The sequence below is a fragment of the Eleginops maclovinus genome, chromosome 11 (assembly GCF_036324505.1).
Source record: "Eleginops maclovinus isolate JMC-PN-2008 ecotype Puerto Natales chromosome 11, JC_Emac_rtc_rv5, whole genome shotgun sequence".
Lineage (NCBI taxonomy): Eukaryota > Metazoa > Chordata > Actinopteri > Perciformes > Eleginopidae > Eleginops > Eleginops maclovinus.
The window spans coordinates 19098872-19120597 of NC_086359.1; the positions used below are offsets into that span (position 1 = coordinate 19098872).

Genomic DNA, 21726 nt, shown 5'->3' on the forward strand with positions numbered 1-21726 from the left:
TGCAGTATATATTACCTGTGTAACACTTAGCATCATGACCCAATTTTAAATGGAACTGGAATTGATTTGATATTATACAAAAATGCAATATGTTATGCGATATATTCATATTTTATTTTAAAATGTTATTTGTTACCCATAGTTTTTAGTGAATCTTTAAGAGTTAAAAGTTTTAAAAAATGTCAATGGTCAGCAAAAATGTTTAACAATGATGAAATGTAAATTACTCTTTGCTAAATTAAGGCAAGTTTCGAGCAGAATCGAGACAGCACAAGGGAGCTCTTTTCAACACACTGAAACTGATCCTGGTACAATGCCCGTTTTTTGCAAACCAAAAGCAGAATTCTATGTGATTTTAAAAAAAAAACGCGGTTCCGAACAAGTTGGCCAACAAAATACAGCATCACTTTATTGTCCATCTTCTATCATTCTATGCATTTATCAAGACAAACTTTCCAAAGAGAGTTGATTCAAAATAAAACAAACAGCTGAAATTATGTTTAATTATTTCTTCATTTGGTTTATTAAATGTTACATTGAGCATGGTACATGGATGATTTACATAAGCTTGTGAAATGTGTTTATTTGCAAGAATTTATTTTAAAAGGTTAATGAGTGTAACCTGAGGAAATAAGTTTTGCATGTACACATATTTAAAGCAATATTATATTTATAAGTTTACATTTTGTTATACACGCTAAGACAACAAGAAATTGATTAATAAGAGAGCACTGGATTTCTTTTCTTTTAGAATACGTGAAGCATACAACTTTATATAGCATTCAACAATACATCATTGAGGCTAACTACAAAAAATATATTTTATGATTACATAATGTTACATGCAAAAAAGCAAACAGATTAAAGACATGAACGAACAGGAAAGGACATGGTTATATTGATGATTATACAAAAAAAAAATACAAATCTATAATTTTCCATTAAAGGACAAAATCTAAAGGGATTATTTTTTTTCAAGAATAGGGGTTGAATTTATACACTGTTATAATTGTCTATCTTAGTCTTAATCCCTTTTGAGAATCAAATGAGGAAGCCCAAAAGTGTTAAAGGGGACATAGTGGGTTATAACTTGTATTTTGCATATTTACTGAAACATTTGATCATGCTTTAGTGTTCAAATGACATGTTATTTCTTTAACACTGCATGTCTGAATATACCTCCATTCACCCTCTGGCCTCTTACCACTCATCTTTAGCACCTGTCTCTTTAAGGAAGTCCTCAAGCTGTGGGTGGAGCTCTTTAGAAAACTACTAAATATTTGTTTTAATTAAAAGGTAAAGTTGAATCAAAACACATGTTAATTAGTGGGGCAGAAGCACTGATCCTGTGAAAGAAAGAGCTTATTGAACACTACTAATAAATAAAGCTAAAAGGAGTATAAGGTTTCAGACACAGTGAGCAGGGCCCTCATGTTTCTGTCACAGCTTTGTTCGTTCTGCTTTTATCCCGTCATTTGAAACCCCTCCTGTCCAGGCGTGCACCTCAGCCCTGCCCTGCCCCTGCTCTACACCGGCCTGTGTTCCACCTATAAAGTGGTTGAGCATCCGCTCTGCTGACTGCAGGCCGGCTAGATCTGCCTCTGACGGCCTCACAATGGCCACGTCCCTTTCGCTGCTGGTTCTCCAGTGATGAATGATCTCATTATCTAAATCCTCGGCGGCCTCGCCCCCTTGGTGGTGGAGGTCCATCATGGCCTCCGTTCCCCTTAGCTCCTTCTGCATATGATGACGTGCCAGAGGGATTTCCTCAAGGCTAGCGGACCGTATCAGCATGGCGGAGCCAACGTTTGGACTGGTGGTGATCCTATACGTGCCTTCACCTGTCAAAGCTTCAGACAGATTCTCATTGTGGATGGTGAACTGGAGATGAGGTATCTGCATTTGGCGCGCAGAGTGACGTCTGAGAATTTCCTCACCACCTGACTCGCTGTCTTTGTCCAAATCTGCATCGTGGTGTCTCCATACCTGACCTCTGTTGGATCCTGTCAGTACAAATCGTGGGGTATCATCTCCTATCTCTGACCAGTCGGATTCTTCCTCCTCTGGAACTGGCCCCAGACATTGGTCCTGCCCTCCAGGATTGGTGTTGTCGTACTCGTGGCTGTCCATGAACTCAGCTGGAGGTGGGGTGATGGGAAGAACCACCTGATTCATGGCATCACCTAACTGAATTAGAGTTCAGGGTGGTGTAGCACAGATGTTATCTTCAGTAAGTAGAGATTGCAAATAGATTTTTATTGATTAAATAATGCAGAGGTAACATATATCTTTCATTATGTGTATTTACTGAGGTAAAGATCTTACATTCAAGTTTTCCACACTGTTGGAAAATTTCGCATCAGCAAGGTGCTCCGTCAGTGCAGAAATACGCCGGTTCAACCGCTCACGTTCTCCTTCCATACCCTGAGCCTGACACAGAGAGCAGAGGATGCACGGTTGTCACAGGTCAACCTTTAGTAAGGGGGCAATGTACGTCACAATATCCCCTCCCAATAATTGTAATAACTTTCACATGTTTCTACAATCATGTTGATGTTTCTAATTACTTAAGCTCATGCACAAGAAACTTAGAAAGTCTTCCAATCTTACCACTGACTGAAGCTTATTCTCTCGAACACTATTAGTCTGTTGTGTTGATGAGCATTTTTCATGCAGTCTGAAATAATGTAAAGAAAGAGAGAAAAAGTTACTCAACAATAGATTGCAGTATACACACATGCTAGGGTTAAGTAATAACTGTGCATCATCTATTCTTTTAAGGAAAACAGATGATGGTTGGCTGATGTGAGTCTTATTCACATTTATTTGAATATTAACTCTTTCAGATATCTGAAATTGCTTATATTTCCATTGTATGAACAAATACATTACAACTACATGCTTTTAAAGGGAGTTGCATGTGCCCAACCTCATGGTTAATTGATTAAGCTTATTAAATATGATTTATGGAACCCCAAACCATCTATAAAAGAGTATACACTGACCGTTTGCTAATTAAGAAGTTTTAAATGTTTGGCACCATAGAAATAACATAGTGTGGAAAAAATAATCAAAGGGTTATTTTTGTATTTCCCTTAAGGAAAAAGACCAAGATGATTGATGTATAGTACATATGACTTATGATATGTGGGGAGCAAAGGGATTAAACTCAGAAGAACAACATTTGTTTTCTGCACATTCATTACCTCCCAAACTTCTCTGTAATGGTGCCTAGCTCCATACGAGTCCTCTGAAGTTCTGCCTCCAAAAGCTTCTGGCTGCTCATGAATTCCTCTCCTAAAGACTCCATCCTCACTGCGGTCTTCATCAAAGTCTGATGCAGACCTTCATTCTGCTCCTGTAGGATCCTATCAGGACATTTTCACAAAAGAGAAAGAGAAGTGAAGAAAATGTGAATCAGCATTTGATGGATAAATTTAATAATTTCCCAAAAAGTTTTAATAATTTTAAAAGGGGCCCTTTAAGCTTTTGGGGTTTTGTCCAAGTTTTCTACAGAGGGAGTTTCTCTCCCACACACCCCCCTGCCTGAAACGCCTACTTTGTCGACTTCCACGACATAATGGAATCATAATCGTAACACTTGTGCTACTATTGGCGAGGGCTCCAACATATTGCATCTGATTGGGGGGGTGGGACATCTCTAAGTGGTTGACCAATTACAAAAGAGCCAAGTCAGCTAACCGATCAGAGCAGACTGCGCTTTGGTTTCAGAAAGAGCGTGAACAGATGTGCTGCAGAACAGGCAGGATGAGAAAAATAAAAACTTTTTGGAACTTAAAGCATAGAAAAATGTCAGAAAAAGGCACAAAATAGAAATATAAACCTAAAAATGAGCATAATATGTACTCTTGAATCTATTTCGTCATCACTCACACTCTAATTTTATACATCCAAAACAATTTGAGTGAGCATCCAACAGGTCTATGGACCCTATCATGTTCATGGTTGTTATTTGGAATATTACCATTCACAATCTCAAAATAACTATATCACACTTACATGATTTTACCCAGTCCATGTATCTTTTCCTGCGTGAAAGAGAAAAAAATACTTTAAACGCTACATCAGAAATAATATTGATCATGACAAAAGAATAAATTGAACAAAAATTTGGAAAATAAAAGAAACTCCAAATCACTTTGGAATGTCAATTATGATTACCATTAGTTTGATGACCAATCTACTGTTCTGTAATCTAACTGTAATTTAGAGTTCATGGTGACATGCACACTGGTTCCCAAATCAATAAGCAAGCAAATGAGTGGAACATTATTACATAAGAATTTTATCCAGCATGTGTAACACAAGGAACTATTGATTACCAATAATGAGTTTATGGAAATACAGTTATACGGGATTTAATGAATGAGTATATGCTTAACCCAAGAGAAGGCCATACTTTTTGTAACGATGAGCCAGTGCAGCTTGTCTGTTCCTCGTCATGACTCGAGGGGCTGCTAGTACACCTGGGTAAATCCGCCATGCTGGAGAGAGTTGGGCTGCCAGCAGTATGCCACTTTAAATGAGCGTTGTGATCATCAGGATCATTAAGGTCCTCATGCTCAACAACTTTAGTTTTGGAGTGGGGATGGTTGAGATGTGGTTCAGTGTGATGTCCTTGGTTATGCCTTGCGCTATGGTCATCTCCATGGTGATGTGGATGCGATTCATTGTGGTGATCTTGATGGTGATGTCCTGTACTGTGGTGGTCTCCATGGTGATGCTGATGCGATTCACTGTGATGGTCTCCATGGTGATGTGGATGGGATTCATTGTGATGGTCTCCATGGTGATGTGGATGGGATTCATTGTGGTGGTCTCCATGGTGATGTGAATGGGATTCATTGTGATGGTCTCCATGGTGATGTGGATGGGATTCATTGTGGTGGTCTCCATGGTGATGTGGATGGGATTCATTGTGATGGTCTCCATGGTGATGTGGATGGGATTCATTGTGCTGGTCTCCATGGTGATGTGGATGGGATTCATTGTGATGGTCTCCATGGTGATGTGGATGGGATTCATTGTGGTGGTCTCCATGGTGATGTGGATGGGATTCATTGTGATGGTCTCCATGGTGATGTGGATGGGATTTATTGTGCTGGTCTCCATGGTGATGTGGATGGGATTCATTGTGCTGGTCTCCATGGTGATGTGGATGGGATTCATTGTGATGGTCTCCATGGTGATGTGGATGGGATTCATTGTGATGGTCTCCATGGTGATGTAGATGGCCTGAACTGTGGTGGTCTCCATGGTGATACGATTCATTGTGATGGTCTCCACGGTGATGTGGATGGCCTGAACTGTGGTGGTCTCCATGGTGATGCGATTCATTGTGATGGTCTCCATGGTGATGTGGATGGCCTGAACTGTGGTGGTCTCCATGGTGATGCGATTCATTGTGATGGTCTCCATGGTGATGTGGATGGCCTGAACTGTGGTGGTCTCCATGGTGATGCGATTCATTGTGATGGTCTCCATGGTGATGTACATCGCTTGAACTGACGTCTCCCTGGTGATGGGATGCACTGTGCTGGCGATGCAGAGAGCCTGAACTATGTTGGTCTCCATGGTGATGCGATTCATTGTGATGGTCTCCATGGCGATGCAGAGAGCCTGAACTATGTTGGTCTCCATGGTGATGCTGATGTGATTCACTGTGGTGATCTCCATGGTGATGTGATTCACTGTGTTGATCTCCATGGTGATTTGATTCACTGTGGTGGTCTCCATGGTTACGCGGAAGAGTTTTATTTTGATGGTCTCCATGGTGACGCGGAAGAGTTGTGCTGTGATGGTCTCCATGGTCACGCGGATGGGATTCACTGTGGTTATCTTCATGGTGGTGGGATTCACTGTGGTGGTCTCCATGGTGATGCAGATGGCCAGAACTCTTGTGGTCTCCATGGTGATGCTGATGTGATTCAATGTGATGGTTTCTATGGGGAAGTTGGTTTGCTTCACGGTGGTGGTCTCCATGGTGATCGGGATTTGAATCACTGTGCTGGTCCCCATGGTGATCTGGATGCGGTTCACTGTAATGGTCTCCATGGTGATGCTGATTCATTTTGCTGCGGTCGTCTCTTTCGGGGTGCCAATGAAATTTACTGTGGTGATTTCCATGGTGACCTTTAATGTTGGGGTGTTTGGTATGGTGATTGTGACTTAAACTGTGGTGATGGTGATGAGCATGGTCATGCTGGTGGCCATGGTGATGATGACTAGAAGGGCTACGATGTTTGCCTCGGTGATGTTGAAGAGTCGCACTGTGATGCTTTCCATGGTGTTGGTTTGGGCTGTAGTGGTCCCTGTGATGATGGTCACCATAGTGATGGTGACGGGATGAGTGATCATGGTCACCATGGTGGTGCCTTGTTTTCTGGGGAGTTTTGTGATGATGGTCATAACGTTGGGTGTTGCGGTTAGCATGGTGGTGATGATGATGACAAGAACTGTGATGGTCTCCATGGTGACGGTGATGGTAGTGTTCATTAGATGGTGATTGGCAGCGACTCAAGTTAAGGGGTGAGTCTGTAGAGCGGTGACGTCTATGGTCTTGAGAGTGAGAAAGACGAGCGGAGTGCTTGCTGCTACGGGAGAACCTGCTGGAGGTAACTGAGCCTCTACTGACAATCCGACTCCTTGGCTGTCTATTTGTCTCAGTGTTAGCTGCCCTACTTGATCTAACAGAGACATGTCCTGGTTTTTTGGCATCTGTTACCCCAAGAGTGGTGAGTCTCATCGGGCTGAGCACCTGTCGAGTGATCTCATTCAGAAAGGCAGAGAAATCCTTTTTTTCCTTCATTACATTCGTCGTAGCTTCACCTTTGTGCCTATCATGTTCAGTTCCATCTTCTTTTCCATGCAAGTCTCTCTTTTTGGGTCTACTGAGAGCCTCCATTGATTTTGCTTTGCGCAAACTCCCATCTTTTCCTAAGCCTTTTGTAGCCCTCTGTTTCTTCTTTAGGGTGCCCTGGGTGGAGCCACTCTGAGAGGACTTGTCTTTCTCCTTTCTTTGTTTGGCAGAGAGCCTGTTTTGATTACCTCTTTTATTTATCAGAGGGGCTGTGTCGTCTCCTTCAAAACACTTCTTGGAAATGTCAGTGCAAGACTGTGAATGCTTCTGAATTTGATGTCTATCTGAACACTTACTGCTGGTGTCAGAGGAAAGGCTAGTGGAAGAGGATGATTTTGAAGAGGAGGAAGAAAAGGAAGAGGAGGAGGAAGAAGAAGAAGACGGTGTAGATGTTGATGATGATGATGATGAAGGTGAAGAAGATGAAGAAGAGGATGAAGATGAGGAGGAACCAGAGGAGGAACTCAAGGACGATTCTGAAAGAGAAGCATGACGATGGTTGTGCTTGTGATGGTGATGAGTCTTGTCCTCAGCACGCTGATGGTCGGGCGGATGATCAGTGAAAATGCTGTCCTCTGCTGTTGATTGGGTGCTATTTCAAAAAGAAACATTATGTAAACACATGTTATAAAGAATCGCAGGGATACCAAAGCGAGGATATGTCAATAGTCATTAAACATCATTGATGTGACTTATTGAATGAACTACATAATGGTCTTTAGACTAGTTATAAACTGGACAGATAGGGTTTATATTACATTATGACTACTAATACTCACACACTTCAACAATCAACTCTAATAGGAAGTAAAAACGTACTGTATGCATCTTTAATTGTGCATGCTTCCTCATAACATTATATTGCTGATGGTCAGTAAAGTGCAATGCCTTTTCACACCTAATAATCCCTATGATGCAGCCTAGATTATTTTTAATGCGTGCAAATAAATTACACCTTACTTACCACCAATAATAAAAAGTTATGAGGTAGTTTGCATTATTATGGATGCAGCAGTGTGATCTTCATTTACTTACCTCACACATTAAAATTAATATTGCGCTTAAAGTTCATTATTGAGGTGTGTGTAGTTTTGTACTACAAAAGTGAATCAATTAGACATTCAAATTACAGTGTTTGGTTGATGAAGTGCATCAGGAAGCATTATTTGATCATGAGTAAAGAATTATGAGTGGATTTTAATTCACTATGGATGCTCTCATAATGCAGTATTGACACAAAGCAAACAAAATACAAGGAAAATATTTAAACATCATCGTCTATTCTAATATTAATCCCATCATTTATACACAAGGAAAGGCAATATATAATAAAAAAAACAGACTTACTCAGGGCTTTCATTGTCATCCGACTGAAGGAGCTTTTGGTGATGACGATGGCCTTGATGTTGGTGATGGGCCTTCATTTGTTTAGATTTGGAGGAAGCGGTCTTTCCGTGCCTGTGGTCTTTTTGTTGATGGTCGCCCATTTCAGATTTGTGCCCTTTAACTCCACCGGTGTCTTTAATGAAGATGTAAAGGTCTGAAATATTTTTCCATCAACTGGTGCTGCGTGTGCTGAGCGTGGTCCTTTAGAAACTGGCACGATATTGATCCCTGGGGAAATGTCATATAGTTTAGTTGCCTGTGACCTTATTGTCTATCTATCCACAGAAACAGTTCATTGAAGTAATTTAATACATATTTTTGTATTTTGTACTCAAAAATCACTATTTGAAAGTTATACGTTATTTTATAAAATACTTAATGCAATGCTACATACAATAAAAAGGCAAATTTAAAAAAGTAATCCCATGCAGTACGTATGTGCAAAATGCAGTCTTTTAAAAGGACAAGAAATAACATTGAACTCCAAAACCAACTACTAAGTTACTAATGCAAGTTCCTTCTAGTCCAGCAGCTATAGTGAATTAAATTCAGAGACACTATGTACATCTATCATGAAGCCAACATCTGTACTTACGTCATCAAAGAAGCCACAGGAATGAGACAATGGTGTTCAGTGAAACACAATAACTCCCTCTCATCATGCACTGTCTGATTGAACTGGGAGGAACGAATGACACCCACACACATCAATATATACTCCTGTGCCATCCAATGACAGAGGGGACCCTTCTTGCACGTAACTCCACTCTATAATGTTCTTTACACGATGGCTTATGCAAGTATGTTAAAGTTACCTGCACGAATGAGTAACATCATTTACTATACATGCTTCAAAACCAAAAAACAGATCAAACATAAAGACTATGGAGACCATGGCTGGCTGACACACATGGTTTGAAGGTCACGAAACAAAAATGGAATGAGAAGTAAGGAAGTTGTCTGTGGAATAAACACATAATAATGGTGTATGTTAAAGATGTTGGAAATGTCTTACTTTTAGTTGATAAACAAAGGAATAGCTCACATCATTTCATCACAGAGTTGGATCAAGTGGCAGCTGGGCTTGTTTGAACACTGATTTGGGGATTTGTTGGCACATTTGGCCACAAAGGAAACTGTTTATGTATAATTTTGAGGTGACATTTTGAGATATTCAAAACTGTTTTGAAGAATTAAAACCAACATTTATATCGTATTGATAATTATTATCTTTGTAAAATGGTCAAAAAGGCTAAAAACATTAGACTTTCTTACTGGAAAATTGCTTGAAAATATCACTTGTTTATATTTCCGGTACTTGATTGAATAAAATGTTCAACCTGTTTAAGTTTGTTGCTTTAGTTACATTTTTCCTGGTTAGACAAAAAATAACTAACAAACATCATGCCAGACAAATATTGCAGAGAGACAAGTGTGCCAACTAACCCCGTTCTCCCTGCAAAGCTTCCTGTATTTGCATTGCTGTTGATCATAACTCGAAATAACAACCCATATCCGTTTTCTTATATTACTTTTCTCAAAGTAATAATTTAGGATTGTGTTAGTCTCACGAACAGTGACGCACCATTATGTTCACAGTTTTGCTTTCCAGAGATCTCACCAAATCTGCGTGATGTTTTTATTTGGAAATGCCCTCAGCACATAATATGATTTAAGATTAAGATTCAAGATTCAACTTTATTGTCATTGCACAGAGTTCAAGTACTAGGACAACGAAATGCGGTCTCTGCATTTGACCCATCCTAGTGTTAGGAGCAGTGGGCTGCCATTATGTACGGCACCCGGGGAGCAGTGTAGGTAACCAGTGTCTTGCTCAGGGACACCACGGTGGCACTTGGTCTTTCGGGGACTTGAACTGGTGACCTTCCAGTTCCCAGGCCAAGCCCCTATGGACTTTGCCACCACCGCCACATTTATGAATATCTTAAAGGTCTAGAGTCAATGTACCAACACATAAAAAGACACTAGCTAGTGTTGTATAACGCGACTTCTACAGGGATCTTTTCAGTGCTCTTCTAAAGAAGCAGAAACGCTTCTGTATAACTTGAGGCATGTTCGTGGGTGGGTGCCAGGTGTCATGCAAATCTCCTCGTATAACTTTTTAGAATATAAAAAAATTCTCTCTTTAAAGTCAGAAAATGTTAGTGCTTGGCTTGCTTTGCGTTTAAGAAAATATTCCTGGCTGAAGGTCACGCTTAAAACCAGGCACTTTGCTGGAAAACAAAAAGAATAACACTCAGAATGTCATCAGGAAGACCATTTTTCAAACTATCAGTGTCATAATGTGAACAGGGCAGTTGAAAAGAATGACTGTGCTGCTTACAGTATTCATTTTATCTACGGTGTCAAGGTATTGATCAGGATGTTCCTATTATGTCAGTGCAATGGGCAACCTAATAACTCAGAGTTATTGAGAAAGACATCGAACTCCAATAGTGTGACCAAGGCTATTACATATCACTACGCATTGTGCCAATATATTCAACCACTTGTGATTCAAACCACTGTGCTATATCAAGAAATATATTAGGCAGTACAAAACAAATCTTTGTTGTGCATAGAAGAGACATATCCGTCATATTTTTTTTTATTCTCGCATCACGTCTATTCATTGCCGCCGGCAGGTTTCCCTGCATCAATGTAATATGGCTCAGAGCGCCCACCAATCAATGGGTGACACACACTGTGTGACTGTTTGGCAAACGCAATGGAAAGTCGGAAGAGGAAACTAACATTCACACGTAAAGACAGGATGTATTGGTGAATATTTAGAACACAGATGTCTACACTTGAAAGGGGGTTGTTACGAGGATTCACAAGGACAGCATGTGACAACATCACTTATAGTGAATGCAGTTCTTTCAGTACTGAAACAATCTTCCAGTGTCAAATGGAAGTATTTGCTGATCTTTCTCAAGCAATTTCAACAACTTTTAGGTGAATGAATGATGCTTTTTAATTTTCAACATAAGAAAAAAGGAAATGGGCAATGGGGTACAGTTTAAACTGATTATTAACAACAACAACAAACACAAAAAACATAAACATTGTTTTACTAGAGGGGTTACTGATGCATTTTAAGTAGTATGCAATAGGATCATATATTAGTAATAGAATGACAATATAAGATGAATGATTCTATGAATATTTACTAAAATGTCATTATTATTTTATGGAAGCAAATGCAGTATAGTCATTGTAGGCTCAAATTGACTAAATGTGAACAATGTCATAGATATACAGTAAGTATAATACATGATTCAAAGCTAAGCTCAAGCAGCAGAGCTAGTTCCCCCTGGTCTCCCACAGGAAATAAGGCTCCTGAGCTGGACTCACCCACAGGGAATGATGTTCAACAAAGTTGTAGAGAAGTTTCTGTCATTTCAAACCTACAGTTTTTTAGGTTTTTACTAAGGGACAGGTCGGTCTGCTTTTTAAAATAGTATAATATCCAATTTCCTCTCAGAAAAATAACTAAACAAGAGATATACAGTACTGTATGCAAGAACTTTTCACATCTGGTATAAGGCAATTACATGATGCAGAAAATCGGTTTCAAACAAGGCTGAAGATCAAAAACACTTTTCCCTATCTGATTTCCCTATTTGCATTCCACCACTGCATCTTTGGACAATGTTGAAAAGTTATCAAATAAAGATGGAGTTTGATCTGCAGATTAGGATCACAAATCAAACAAGAACTTGATAAAAATGTTTCATTATGTAACTACTCCCATTGTGTGGTGCATGCAAGTTATTCAGAGGTGGTCTGAGCCTGCTGCGACTGAGTGAAGCCCTTTACCTGCTACCAGTTGGGATACAACCTGCACCTCTTTCAATGTACATGTTTTTTTATGTTTGAAGAGAGACACAAGCAGGTTCCTGCTGTAGTGAACCACTATATCAGCGATTAATAAACAAGTAATGTTGTCAATGCAAAAGTGCAGTAGTTTCAGTATAGTATACAGAGACCCAGACACTGCATTTACTCCATTGAATATTCTTTACTTTGATAAAGTCTGTGATAATAAGCAGCATCATGCTTATAGCGGCTTTATTAGAACTAGGCAATAGAATAACATTTATGTTTGAGCAACAGCACTCAAATGTAATGAATAATTATAATTATTTATAAATATTCCCATATTTTTCTGACATTCTCAGTGAAGCAAAACGCAACTGACAATCCTTCACTGTAGCACTGTGCCCTTTGCACATCAGTATATAAAGAACATGATTAATGGACTTTAATAAAAACATAATACTTAAATTCTGCAGTTTTTCCCATTTTATTGACAGTCAAAAACATCAGGAAATGTACATACAATATTTGTGGCAAACCTAAAAACAATGCACTCAATTTCAGAAGTGATGTAGACACCCATAATAAGTTATGTATTAATATAGTTTGGAGCATTTAATTCCAGTTGTGAGGGCCACATCTTCTCTAAAGGAGAAACACAGCCACTGAGAACCAATCAGCAAGTGGAATCTGTTTGTCACCGTGGGACATTATTAAACGTATCATTTACATCATGACTTTTCTGCCAGCTAGAGATGTTGTTTCAACATCAGAAGTGTTTATTTAGTGTCTACAGAACTTAAAAAAACCAACTAACAGAGATCACTGACATATGTTAGCTGGAATTGTAAATATAAATGCTACCCCTCTTCTTCTTCATAAGCTTTCAAAAGCAACAATAACCGGGTCCCCCTCATCTTTGCACCGCGCCTTGATCACCTTCAGAGATTTTTTTGGAACGGGCCCTTCCCGCCGGGTCCCACAGCCTGATGTAAATGGAGGCAGAGATTGCCTCCATTCTCAAAAAAGGTGCACCATCTCTTCTTCATTCTCATTTAAGGTGGGTAAACGGCTCCCTCTGTTGGGCTGCCCATGACACTGAGAGTCCCATTTCATTTTGCTCTACAAAGTCATACTGTATATTCTGTTACACAGAGGAAAAAAAGGAACCAATGCTTGTTTCTCAGTTTTTACCCACACGGATGTTGGGGTTAAGAAGAGGATCTAGGTTTGGGTCGGAGCCGGCGGAGGCCCGTCCCAGTTTAGCCATGATGATGATCAACGTAAAGAAACCCAGAACTCCGACCACAAGGAGCATGAACACCCGCTGTTTCCAGGAAAGAGATGTCCGCTTTCCGCCTGTGCGATTTCTGAAAGGATAAACCATGTCAGAAAATCAGGGATTGCAATTACATTGTAGTGACTTATTCTTTGTGACAAAGCAGGAAAAGAGATCTGCAGTTCCACAGCAGATCATGATACTTACTTGAGAATTTGAGCAAACCAACTTAAAGTCGGTCGTCGCCGGTACTTGTCATCGTCAAAATCAATCTGTGTGACGGAGCTGTGACCAATGTCCCGCGTGTCGTAGATCTTTCTTGGTGATGATGCTGGAGATAAACAACAGATAATTATAGTATGTTAACAGCTTGGTTTGTGCAAAAAGGTGACTTAAAAATATACTATACCTTTAAGAGAAGCTGTTTTAAGAACAGTAGGCGATAACAGGTTAAGAGGGCTTGCCATTGCCTTACCTGTGTGTAATGTAATTGTGTCACGGGTTGTAGCAGTAGAGAAGTTGACCACAGACTGCTCCTGGATATTTGGATCCCCATTTTTACGAGGGACTACAACTTCTTCCTGTGCAGGAGATGAGACAGACTCTGGTGGTGGGTTGAGGCTGGGGTTGTAAGAGTTGCTGGGGTAAATATTACTTTGCTCTTGTGCTGTGGAAAGGAAGATAGTCAGATTAAAACACTTAACAAATACTGTAGATTAATCTTGTACAAAACAATAAACAGGCACATGTTGTTAAAACAAGTTAGCATCAAGGCTCACCATCAAGTGACCAGTCAGTATAATCAGTGACATCATGAGCTGTGGTCTCCTCAAGGACCCCAATGGGCTCTTCAATCTGTCGGTCAAATACAGCATTTTATTCAGACGATTCTTTGACCATTTCACCCAGGGAGCTGTCTCACAGTTGAATCATTGCAGTGGCGGAAAAAAAATGTAATATGGAAAAAAGGATCATTCCATTTGGGCTATTTTGCGGTACTACACTACTGTATGTGTTTACATGTAATTACTTACTTTCTACCAGTAAATCATTATAAAGTATCCAACCTATTTTATTGTAAATATCAGCAGATTAATAATGCTGTTATAAAAAACATTTGTTCACATCTCATGTCCTTTTAATATCCTTAGTGTGCATGAATAAATCACAATGAAGACTTAATTGAACTTAGCCTTAGAAAGGCTATACAACCACAACAACAACAACAACAACAAAAACAACAACAACGGTTTTGAATGAATATATTAATCTGAGAGCAATTGTATAATAACTATCAAACCACCCAATACCGATATGGACAGTTTCACATATGTGTCTAAACTTAACTGGGGCCACCCCCATTTTTTTTTATATTTCATACGTACAACAAACAACCAGTATACAAATTATTTTGAATGTGTACTTTCTTGTCACTACATTTGTGGTTGTTAAAGGTTGTGAGATCACTAAACAACAGATATAAACATGGCAACATAGCAATAAAAAGGCCTTTACCAGCGGCAGCCCTAAACCAGCTCTGGCCCAGTTAACAGATGACAGCTGTTCTTTCAGCACATCAGCAATCGGGCTGGCAAGGTTGGTAGGGGGAAACAGTGGACTCTGACAGGTGGGGCACTGATATCCCGCTGGAGCCGTGTGGAGGGGCAGTCGAGAAGCCAGGTTATTGAGACAGGACCAGTGAAACACATCTGTGAGAGGGAAAAACTGTTTTACATCACAGCAACACAACTCCAATCTTCACAGTTGTTATTTTAGAAACAAGTGTTTTTAATTCTATTGAAAAATGTGTATTTCTTTGACACAGTTGATCACGTATTTTCCAATGAGATTATAATAGACAGAAACCTGATAATCTTACCATAGCAGACCAGCCTCACAGTGTCTTGAGCATTCAGTGGAGTACTACACAGAGTACAGTTTGGATTGTAATCGCTGTCCTGAAGCCATTGCAAATATGACTGCACGATACACTGAAGGGCAAAGGGATATACAGAATATTATAAATGTTACACATTTTGTACAAACATAAATCGTCTGATACTTTTCCACTCACTGACCTTGTTGTGGTTGGAGACCAGGCAATGCTCGCACACATTTACACGATGTTCGAAGCAGAATAAATTGGTGACCTTTCGCTTGGGACACTTGCAGAGACCCATAGTCACCTGAGTTGTGGACAAACAAAAAAAGGGCAGGATTGTTATGATTGTATACAACTACAATTCCTTAGACAGACAATCTTAGTGCGCATCATTTTGTAAATTACTCAATACCTTTGTGTTTAGTATAACAACAGTTAGAAGTAAGAAAGATCTGTCTTGAGAAAAAGCATGCGACACTAAAAGGTAAAAATTCACTTATCCTGATTATTCAAATTGTACAGACTTAAATGAAACAATAGAGGCAAAGATTGCAAGGACTGTATATCTTCCCTTTACCCTGTAAGCATTTTCCCCCAAAAAAACATGGCTGTTTACATAATTGTTCTTATGACCTTCCTTCTATTCTTAACACAAAGTCATGACAAGAGTTTGAAGCCAGAGTGTTGTACACTGTGTATAACTGCCAAATCCGTTATAAATATGTATCATGAAGATAGTGAAATAATCAAATACGCTATAGAATCTTCATGTATTTATGCAGTTTACATATTGAATTGTTGTTCTGGTCTGGTAAAAATGAATTACATGTTACTAAATTGTTGTTGTGTTGCTGGTGACTGAAATAGCTTTACAAATGACCCACATTTATACCCAATAAGTAATTAGTTACTCAAAAAGTATGTGAAGTGTCATTTACAATTATATATGGATATAACCCAGCTATGTTTATTTCATCGTTATATGTGTCAAGATGAAAACAAAGATAAACATGTCTTTATGTTATTTATCACCAGACATAGTGCATAGTTGTTTTTTTACAACTGTACCCATACCAAAATGTTACGAAAGGGATCGATTAACCATGAATTTATAATGATTTTGAGTTAGTGCTCTTTAAGGAAGACCTAATGAAAAATAAAAACGTATTCCATAGCAAATAACACAAGATTTCGCTGGGCCAGTCCCAAACGAGGCTTGTAACCCGGTAAAGTATAATGTGGTTATAAGCAGCACATTTTGACACTTAAATCATGCATCGTTAAAGACCAATCAATTAAGTCAACATACCTATTATTGACTTATTAGGCAGTTATTGATGGCACCCCGCAATAGCTGCTCCTCATACTGTCCGTGGGCGTGATTTGTACTTCCTTGACTGTCTGGCTACTGATCTAATGGTGTGGTTTTTGCTAACTTCAAATAAGTTATCCTTCACATTTCGGTAAAATCGTTCTGGCATCCCTTCATTCTTCAACACAGATTAACACGTATTTATAAACGAAAACACAAGATCAGTCCCTACATTGATGTGAGCTAACATTAGTTAGCTGCTACCTAAGTTATCAGGTGAGGTAACATGGAGGTAGCGTTAGCAAGCTGATTAAGCTAGCTAGCAGTTATAGTGAAGGGAGTTCCAACGCAAACAATGAATAAATGACATTTTACCTGTCACACAGACTTCAATGAAACCCCGTTCGTTTTAGCTAATGTTGTAAACTGTCATTTAAGCTTCCTTGTCGAAATGACGTGGAAGGCAGGTCCAGAAGCTGTCATCAGTAAACTTCACTGCAGCTAGCTTCCTCTCTCTGTTTATGTGCCACGTCTCTTCCGCTTCTGCGTCTTCTTCGTGTGTTTCATTACAAACCAACATGTCCACTCTGCCACCTTCTGAGCCGGAGTGTTCGTTTAGATACAAAAACAAATGAGATAAAATGCCGTTATTTTTCAATTAAGTTATTTCAGAGTATGCTTTTTACGTAACCATAAAACTCTGTTGGATCGATGACCCACGTTTCAACTACATGTATTGTAGGCAAGTATTATAATCTCAACACCGCCATTTTATTTATTTCTTCTTCTCTTGTAAACTGCATATCCTCAATCAGTGTGAAAAAGCATATCACTCCACTTCTGTACTGGAAGGGATCTGCTTAATTATATGTGCACAGGCGCTTCATAGCATTCTAAAAGACACTTACACTGAGTTATATTAATGAATGTCATATGTGACCTCATTAATTGTGTGCTCAAGTTTCCTGAAGCCTTCTGACTTTGTGTATTCACAGAGATATGCACTATATGATGTCCTTATAACTTATTGGCTTAATGACAACACAAAATTGACAGCTTAGTGAAAATATATGTTTTCTGCACTTAATTAAAAACCACACTCGTATTGTTGTCACTGGTGTTACTTCAATTTAGGAATAGTAGCCTACGCTTTTCTCAATCTCTTCAGCACAGTAGATGTATCATTCCATCAAAGTTTATGATAAAGCGCATTTATTTATTTTAATCATTTTTGTTAAAGTGTCATTACCTGTTTGAACACTTGTATTTGCTATAAAACTTACATATTAACATGCGGTTATAAAACTATTCTTGAAGCAGTCCTTTAAATCCAAACTTCAATGACTGTAAAATTATAATCATGTCAAATGTGACACATGCATCTATTTACGTGACCATGTTTATGAGCTTAAGTGTGAAGAAGAGGCAGCTAGACAGCAAAAGAAAAAAGGATTGTGTTTGTTTTGTTGTGCTCTTGCCCTTTTGTACTTGGCACGTTTGTGTCAGATTGCAGTTAGTGTGTTTAGTCAGCAGATGGTGTACAAACTGACAGCCAATAAAATATTGGTTATTACCAAGAGTACACAGAATGCTGTTCAATCATTCAGCAATCAGCTTTGCCTGTGTAAATAAAGATAATAACCTTTCATCACAAAGTCAGATATAAATAATTTATGGGTTTGTGTAGATAAAAAGATGATCATAGGTCTATGTCTACAGGCCTATGAGTTACGGCAATGGTTTAATTAAAAGTAGTAAAAAGGCAGAGAAGAACAGATGTTATAACTATGTGTAGTTTTTCTTGTCAGAAGCAGATCACTGGGACTATCTGAATGGAGCAAAATGTGTCTTCATTAGATCTGATGGTATTGTCTTAATGAGAACATTTGAAGTTGGTCTCGCAGTCAAAGCCTGCCAAATTTCTCCAATAAAGAATGTAAGGGTCTGTAAATGCAGGAAATTACTTTTGGAAAACCTATAGGCCATCCATGATAGACATAAACAGTGTAACATAAATTCAGAGACGCTGCTTTAAAAAAATTGGGACTGGACCGCGTTTACTCTCAATCCTGCCATGACAAGCATTTTTTTAATGCATGGTAATCACTTCGATGTTAGCAGCAAGCTGCCTGTTCATGCATAATAATGACTTTTTATCTTAACAGTAGACCATGCATCTATGCTTGTGTGTGTAAATGGCCATGCATGTATTAGAGAGGGTTCCATTTTTTTTCCTTCACAGTCCACTGAACATGTGAATTGCCTGTAGAGGGATGTGGCGAGAGTACAAATGGGAAAATGAAAAAAAAGAAACAGCTATCGTCCAAGAGGGGATAAAAAGGAGGCAGATATGTTCTCAGCATCTTACAAGGTCTAAGGCACTGAATCAAATTAATGCCGCATAAAAATAAAAAGTGCTTAATGAACCATTGAATGTAAAATCCTTCTTCAAATTTGCTTAGCAGTGAAAAAAGAGTTACTTGCAAACTAATTAACTTGCCTAATTCTTTTAATAAAGTGACATTTAACAATTAAGTAAAGCATACTTAAACAACTCTGGATTTATGTGGGATTATCACACCGCCAGTGGCAAATTGTTTAATTTCTTTGAAAAACTCAAAACTAATATGAGACTTAATGACTTGCTGTGCAAATGAGCATACACTTGTACTGTCCTCAGTGATGACCAGACACATATAAATCACTGACAGGGGGTAAGGACATGTGGAGAGGGCATTTGAAAAGCACTAGAGCTATCAGATGGAAGGGAAATCTAAAGACAAATGACAGAGGCACTGGAGGACAAATCTGCCCTGGAGCTGAGGCAGCAGGGTCTGAAGGGGTCGTCTGGTTGGTTGGGAGGATGGTGATTGATTTAGTCTGGCAACTATTGATCAGCTATCAGCTCTATCTGTGAGGGACAGCGTGAAGATTTGGACATGGCTTGTTTAATCAATCAGTTCCCTGATGTTACTGTAAATGGATTAGCCCTAAATCAGAGCAGTGTGGTGGCTGATGCTTACTTGAATTATGACAGTTGGATGTGTAATACATACAACACATGTTGCATTGCCAATAAAGAAAAAAAGTCAGAAATGTAAACACTGTTCAAAAACACATGCTTGTTGACAAGGACATTTTATTCTCATTTTCAGGTTCATATTAGTATTTTGTGCCTCTACTGTGACATTTTTAGATAATTTTCAAAAAGGTATTTTTTCTCATACTGCCTGTGCTGCAGCACCTCTTTTCATCCTCTGTCTGAAACCAGAGCCAAGGGTGCTCTGATTGGTTAGCTGGACGGCACTGTTGATACTGTTAAACTGCCTAGAGATGTCGGAAATGTCCTGCCGCTTAGCCAATCACGTAAAATGTGTTGGAGCACTAGCCAATAGAACGACGAGCATTACGTTGCGATGTCAGAGAAGGAAACAATTTAATCCAACAAATTTGGTATTTTTAGCCTTTGCTGACCATTTACATGCCCAAAAACCTACATCTCACACTACAGAAAAGAGAAACCCAAAAATAATAATATGGCCTCTGTAATTAAACTCAGTTAGTTTAGTTAGTAACAATGATTCAGGTTTCTCACAGAAGATACTTTTAATACATCATAACATCTTGGTTTCTAAATAGCCTTAAATTCAGGCTTGCACATTTACAATAGCCCTGCTATTCTCTTCACATCTGCTCTACACACACATGCACCATGTGCTGGACACAATCTGGATGTGTTTCTTTCCTTTTGGGTCAACAGTACAGTAACTTGTTATTTTAAATAGGGCTTAACATATCAATTGGATTGGTTCAGCACTGAGGTGTTTATTTTGTTTAGGTAGATCTATTTTTAAAAACAGATAATGCAAATATTATTGACTGACCACATTTGAATTAGCTCAATCTATTTTAGCAGTGTAAAAAAATCACGTAAAGTGCTGTTGTTCCCTTTTGAAAAATTCAGAAAAAGTAAAAACAATAAACATTTATCTTAGAGAAAAAAACACAAATGCAGAGTAGAAATGGGTTTTATTCCTTAATCATCTGAAGCAATCTAAAACCCCTCAGGGGTCCAAGTCTCCAGGATGAAACTACTTTGTTTACCCCATTTCTCAGGGAGCTTGAGAACTAAATGTTCCTGTTTGTAGTTGCCGTGTGCTGTGTACTTCGTTAGTTTGTAGGTTTTTTTCCTTTGCGTCTTTGAAAAATGAAGCAAAAATCTAATTCAGGGTCATAACCACATCATTTAATTCGTAATGTAATCACACTGTGGATACTGTTACTTTATCAGGATGGTGGCTCAGGATCAAATCCATCAGGATTTGCTCTGCACGAAATTGGATTGAGTGATTGATTTATGTATGTCAAGTGAAGGGCAAAGTGCTGGACAAAAAGAAACCGCAGAGTGTGAGAGTGGGTCAGGGGAGGGGAGTCGCAGATATATGGATGAAGCATGGCCCCCTGATGGGGGACGGAGAGCATTGAATCAGACAGAGATAAATGGAGTGTGAGAGACAGAGAGAAAGAAATTCAGACATATGCCTGCTGACCTAAACCCTTTTTTACTCAACTAATCAATACAAGGAAATGCATACAGTGTGTGTGTGTGTGTGTGTGTGTGTGTGTGTGTGTGTGTGTGTGTGTGTGTGTGTGTGTGTGTGTGTGTGTGTGTGTGTGTGTGTGTGTGTGTGTGTGTGTGTGTGTGTGTGTGTGTGTGTGTGTGTGTGTGTGTGTGTGTGTGTGTGTTTGTACGTGCTTGTTTGGAGGGAGGAGGTTCTGTCTGTCGCTCCTAATAAAGATCAGAAACACAGTGACATTACCTCGGTCCTGACTCCTCCCTGGCCTTCCAACCTTTGCACATCCCTCTATTTAATTCTGTGCCCTGTAATCTTATAGAAGACTGAGAGGTCTGGAGCACTTAGACAGTCATCGTCACTGAGCTCGGCGAGGAAATTCGGAGTTAAAACGTACAACATCACTGCTGCACTATGCATCCTCAGGTTGTGAATATAATAGAAAGTGCATTTGTGCATTTGCTTTACTCGTGCATTTTAAAGAAATTAATAAGAACAAATAAAAATAAACAGTATATTTTTCTGTCTGGCAGACTCTATTTACTCTGTTCCTTTGGCTAAGACACAAAAGGCACCAGCTTTTTCTAAAGA

The 21726-nt window shown here is 39.1% G+C and overlaps 3 protein-coding genes across 4 annotated transcripts; all 3 read right to left on the minus strand.

Moving 5' to 3' along the window:
- Positions 1 to 494: 494 nt before the first annotated feature.
- Positions 495 to 4627, minus strand: si:dkey-273o13.3 (uncharacterized). The gene is made up of 6 exons (XM_063895866.1): positions 4421 to 4627; positions 4021 to 4049; positions 3207 to 3368; positions 2611 to 2677; positions 2326 to 2430; positions 495 to 2187 (listed from the first exon to the last, which is right to left on the minus strand). Exons 1-6 carry the CDS (start codon positions 4502 to 4504, stop codon positions 1441 to 1443), a joined length of 1194 nt encoding a protein of 397 aa, XP_063751936.1. The 5' UTR covers positions 4505 to 4627; the 3' UTR covers positions 495 to 1440.
- A 1562-nt stretch (positions 4628 to 6189) lies between these two features.
- LOC134872178 (uncharacterized protein DDB_G0271670-like) lies at positions 6190 to 8778 on the minus strand. Its single transcript, XM_063895351.1, has 3 exons — positions 8228 to 8778; positions 6385 to 7472; positions 6190 to 6332 (listed from the first exon to the last, which is right to left on the minus strand). The coding sequence occupies exons 1-3, from the start codon at positions 8365 to 8367 to the stop codon at positions 6190 to 6192; spliced, it is 1371 nt and encodes a 456-aa protein (XP_063751421.1). The 5' UTR covers positions 8368 to 8778.
- A 3773-nt stretch (positions 8779 to 12551) lies between these two features.
- Positions 12552 to 17165, minus strand: zfpl1 (zinc finger protein-like 1). 2 transcript variants are annotated; one of them, XM_063896208.1, is made up of 8 exons: positions 16937 to 17165; positions 15446 to 15553; positions 15247 to 15358; positions 14883 to 15076; positions 14147 to 14222; positions 13843 to 14034; positions 13575 to 13698; positions 12552 to 13458 (listed from the first exon to the last, which is right to left on the minus strand). In XM_063896208.1, the coding sequence occupies exons 2-8, from the start codon at positions 15545 to 15547 to the stop codon at positions 13272 to 13274; spliced, it is 987 nt and encodes a 328-aa protein (XP_063752278.1). In that variant the 5' UTR covers positions 15548 to 15553; positions 16937 to 17165; the 3' UTR covers positions 12552 to 13271. The 2 variants fall into 2 exon arrangements, with proteins under 2 accessions (XP_063752278.1, XP_063752279.1); XM_063896209.1 differs by having other exon boundaries at positions 16559 to 17100.
- Positions 17166 to 21726: the final 4561 nt, after the last annotated feature.

Bases quoted from the DNA above. Each gene is read 5' to 3' on its own strand.
- si:dkey-273o13.3 (XM_063895866.1), bottom strand. From the start codon at position 4,504: ATGGCGGATTTACCCAGGTGTACTAGCAGCCCCTCGAGTCATGACGAG. The intron at 4,050-4,420 runs GTATGGCCTTCT...TCTTTCACGCAG, and splicing joins CTGGCTCATCGTTACAAAAA to GAAAAGATACATGGACTGGG. The intron at 2,678-3,206 runs GTAATGAATGTG...ACATTATTTCAG, and splicing joins ATTACAGAGAAGTTTGGGAG to ACTGCATGAAAAATGCTCAT.
- LOC134872178 (XM_063895351.1), bottom strand. From the start codon at position 8,367: ATGGGCGACCATCAACAAAAAGACCACAGGCACGGAAAGACCGCTTCC. The intron at 7,473-8,227 runs GTAAGTCTGTTT...TTTTTGAAATAG, and splicing joins GATGACAATGAAAGCCCTGA to CACCCAATCAACAGCAGAGG. The intron at 6,333-6,384 runs GTGACCATGATC...CCATCATCACAG, and splicing joins GAAAACAAGGCACCACCATG to GGACCACTACAGCCCAAACC.
- zfpl1 (XM_063896208.1), bottom strand. From the start codon at position 15,547: ATGGGTCTCTGCAAGTGTCCCAAGCGAAAGGTCACCAATTTATTCTGC. The intron at 15,077-15,246 runs GTAAGATTATCA...TCCCTCTCACAG, and splicing joins TGTGAGGCTGGTCTGCTATG to ATGTGTTTCACTGGTCCTGT. The intron at 13,699-13,842 runs GTAAGGCAATGG...GTTTATCTCCAG, and splicing joins CACAATTACATTACACACAG to CATCATCACCAAGAAAGATC.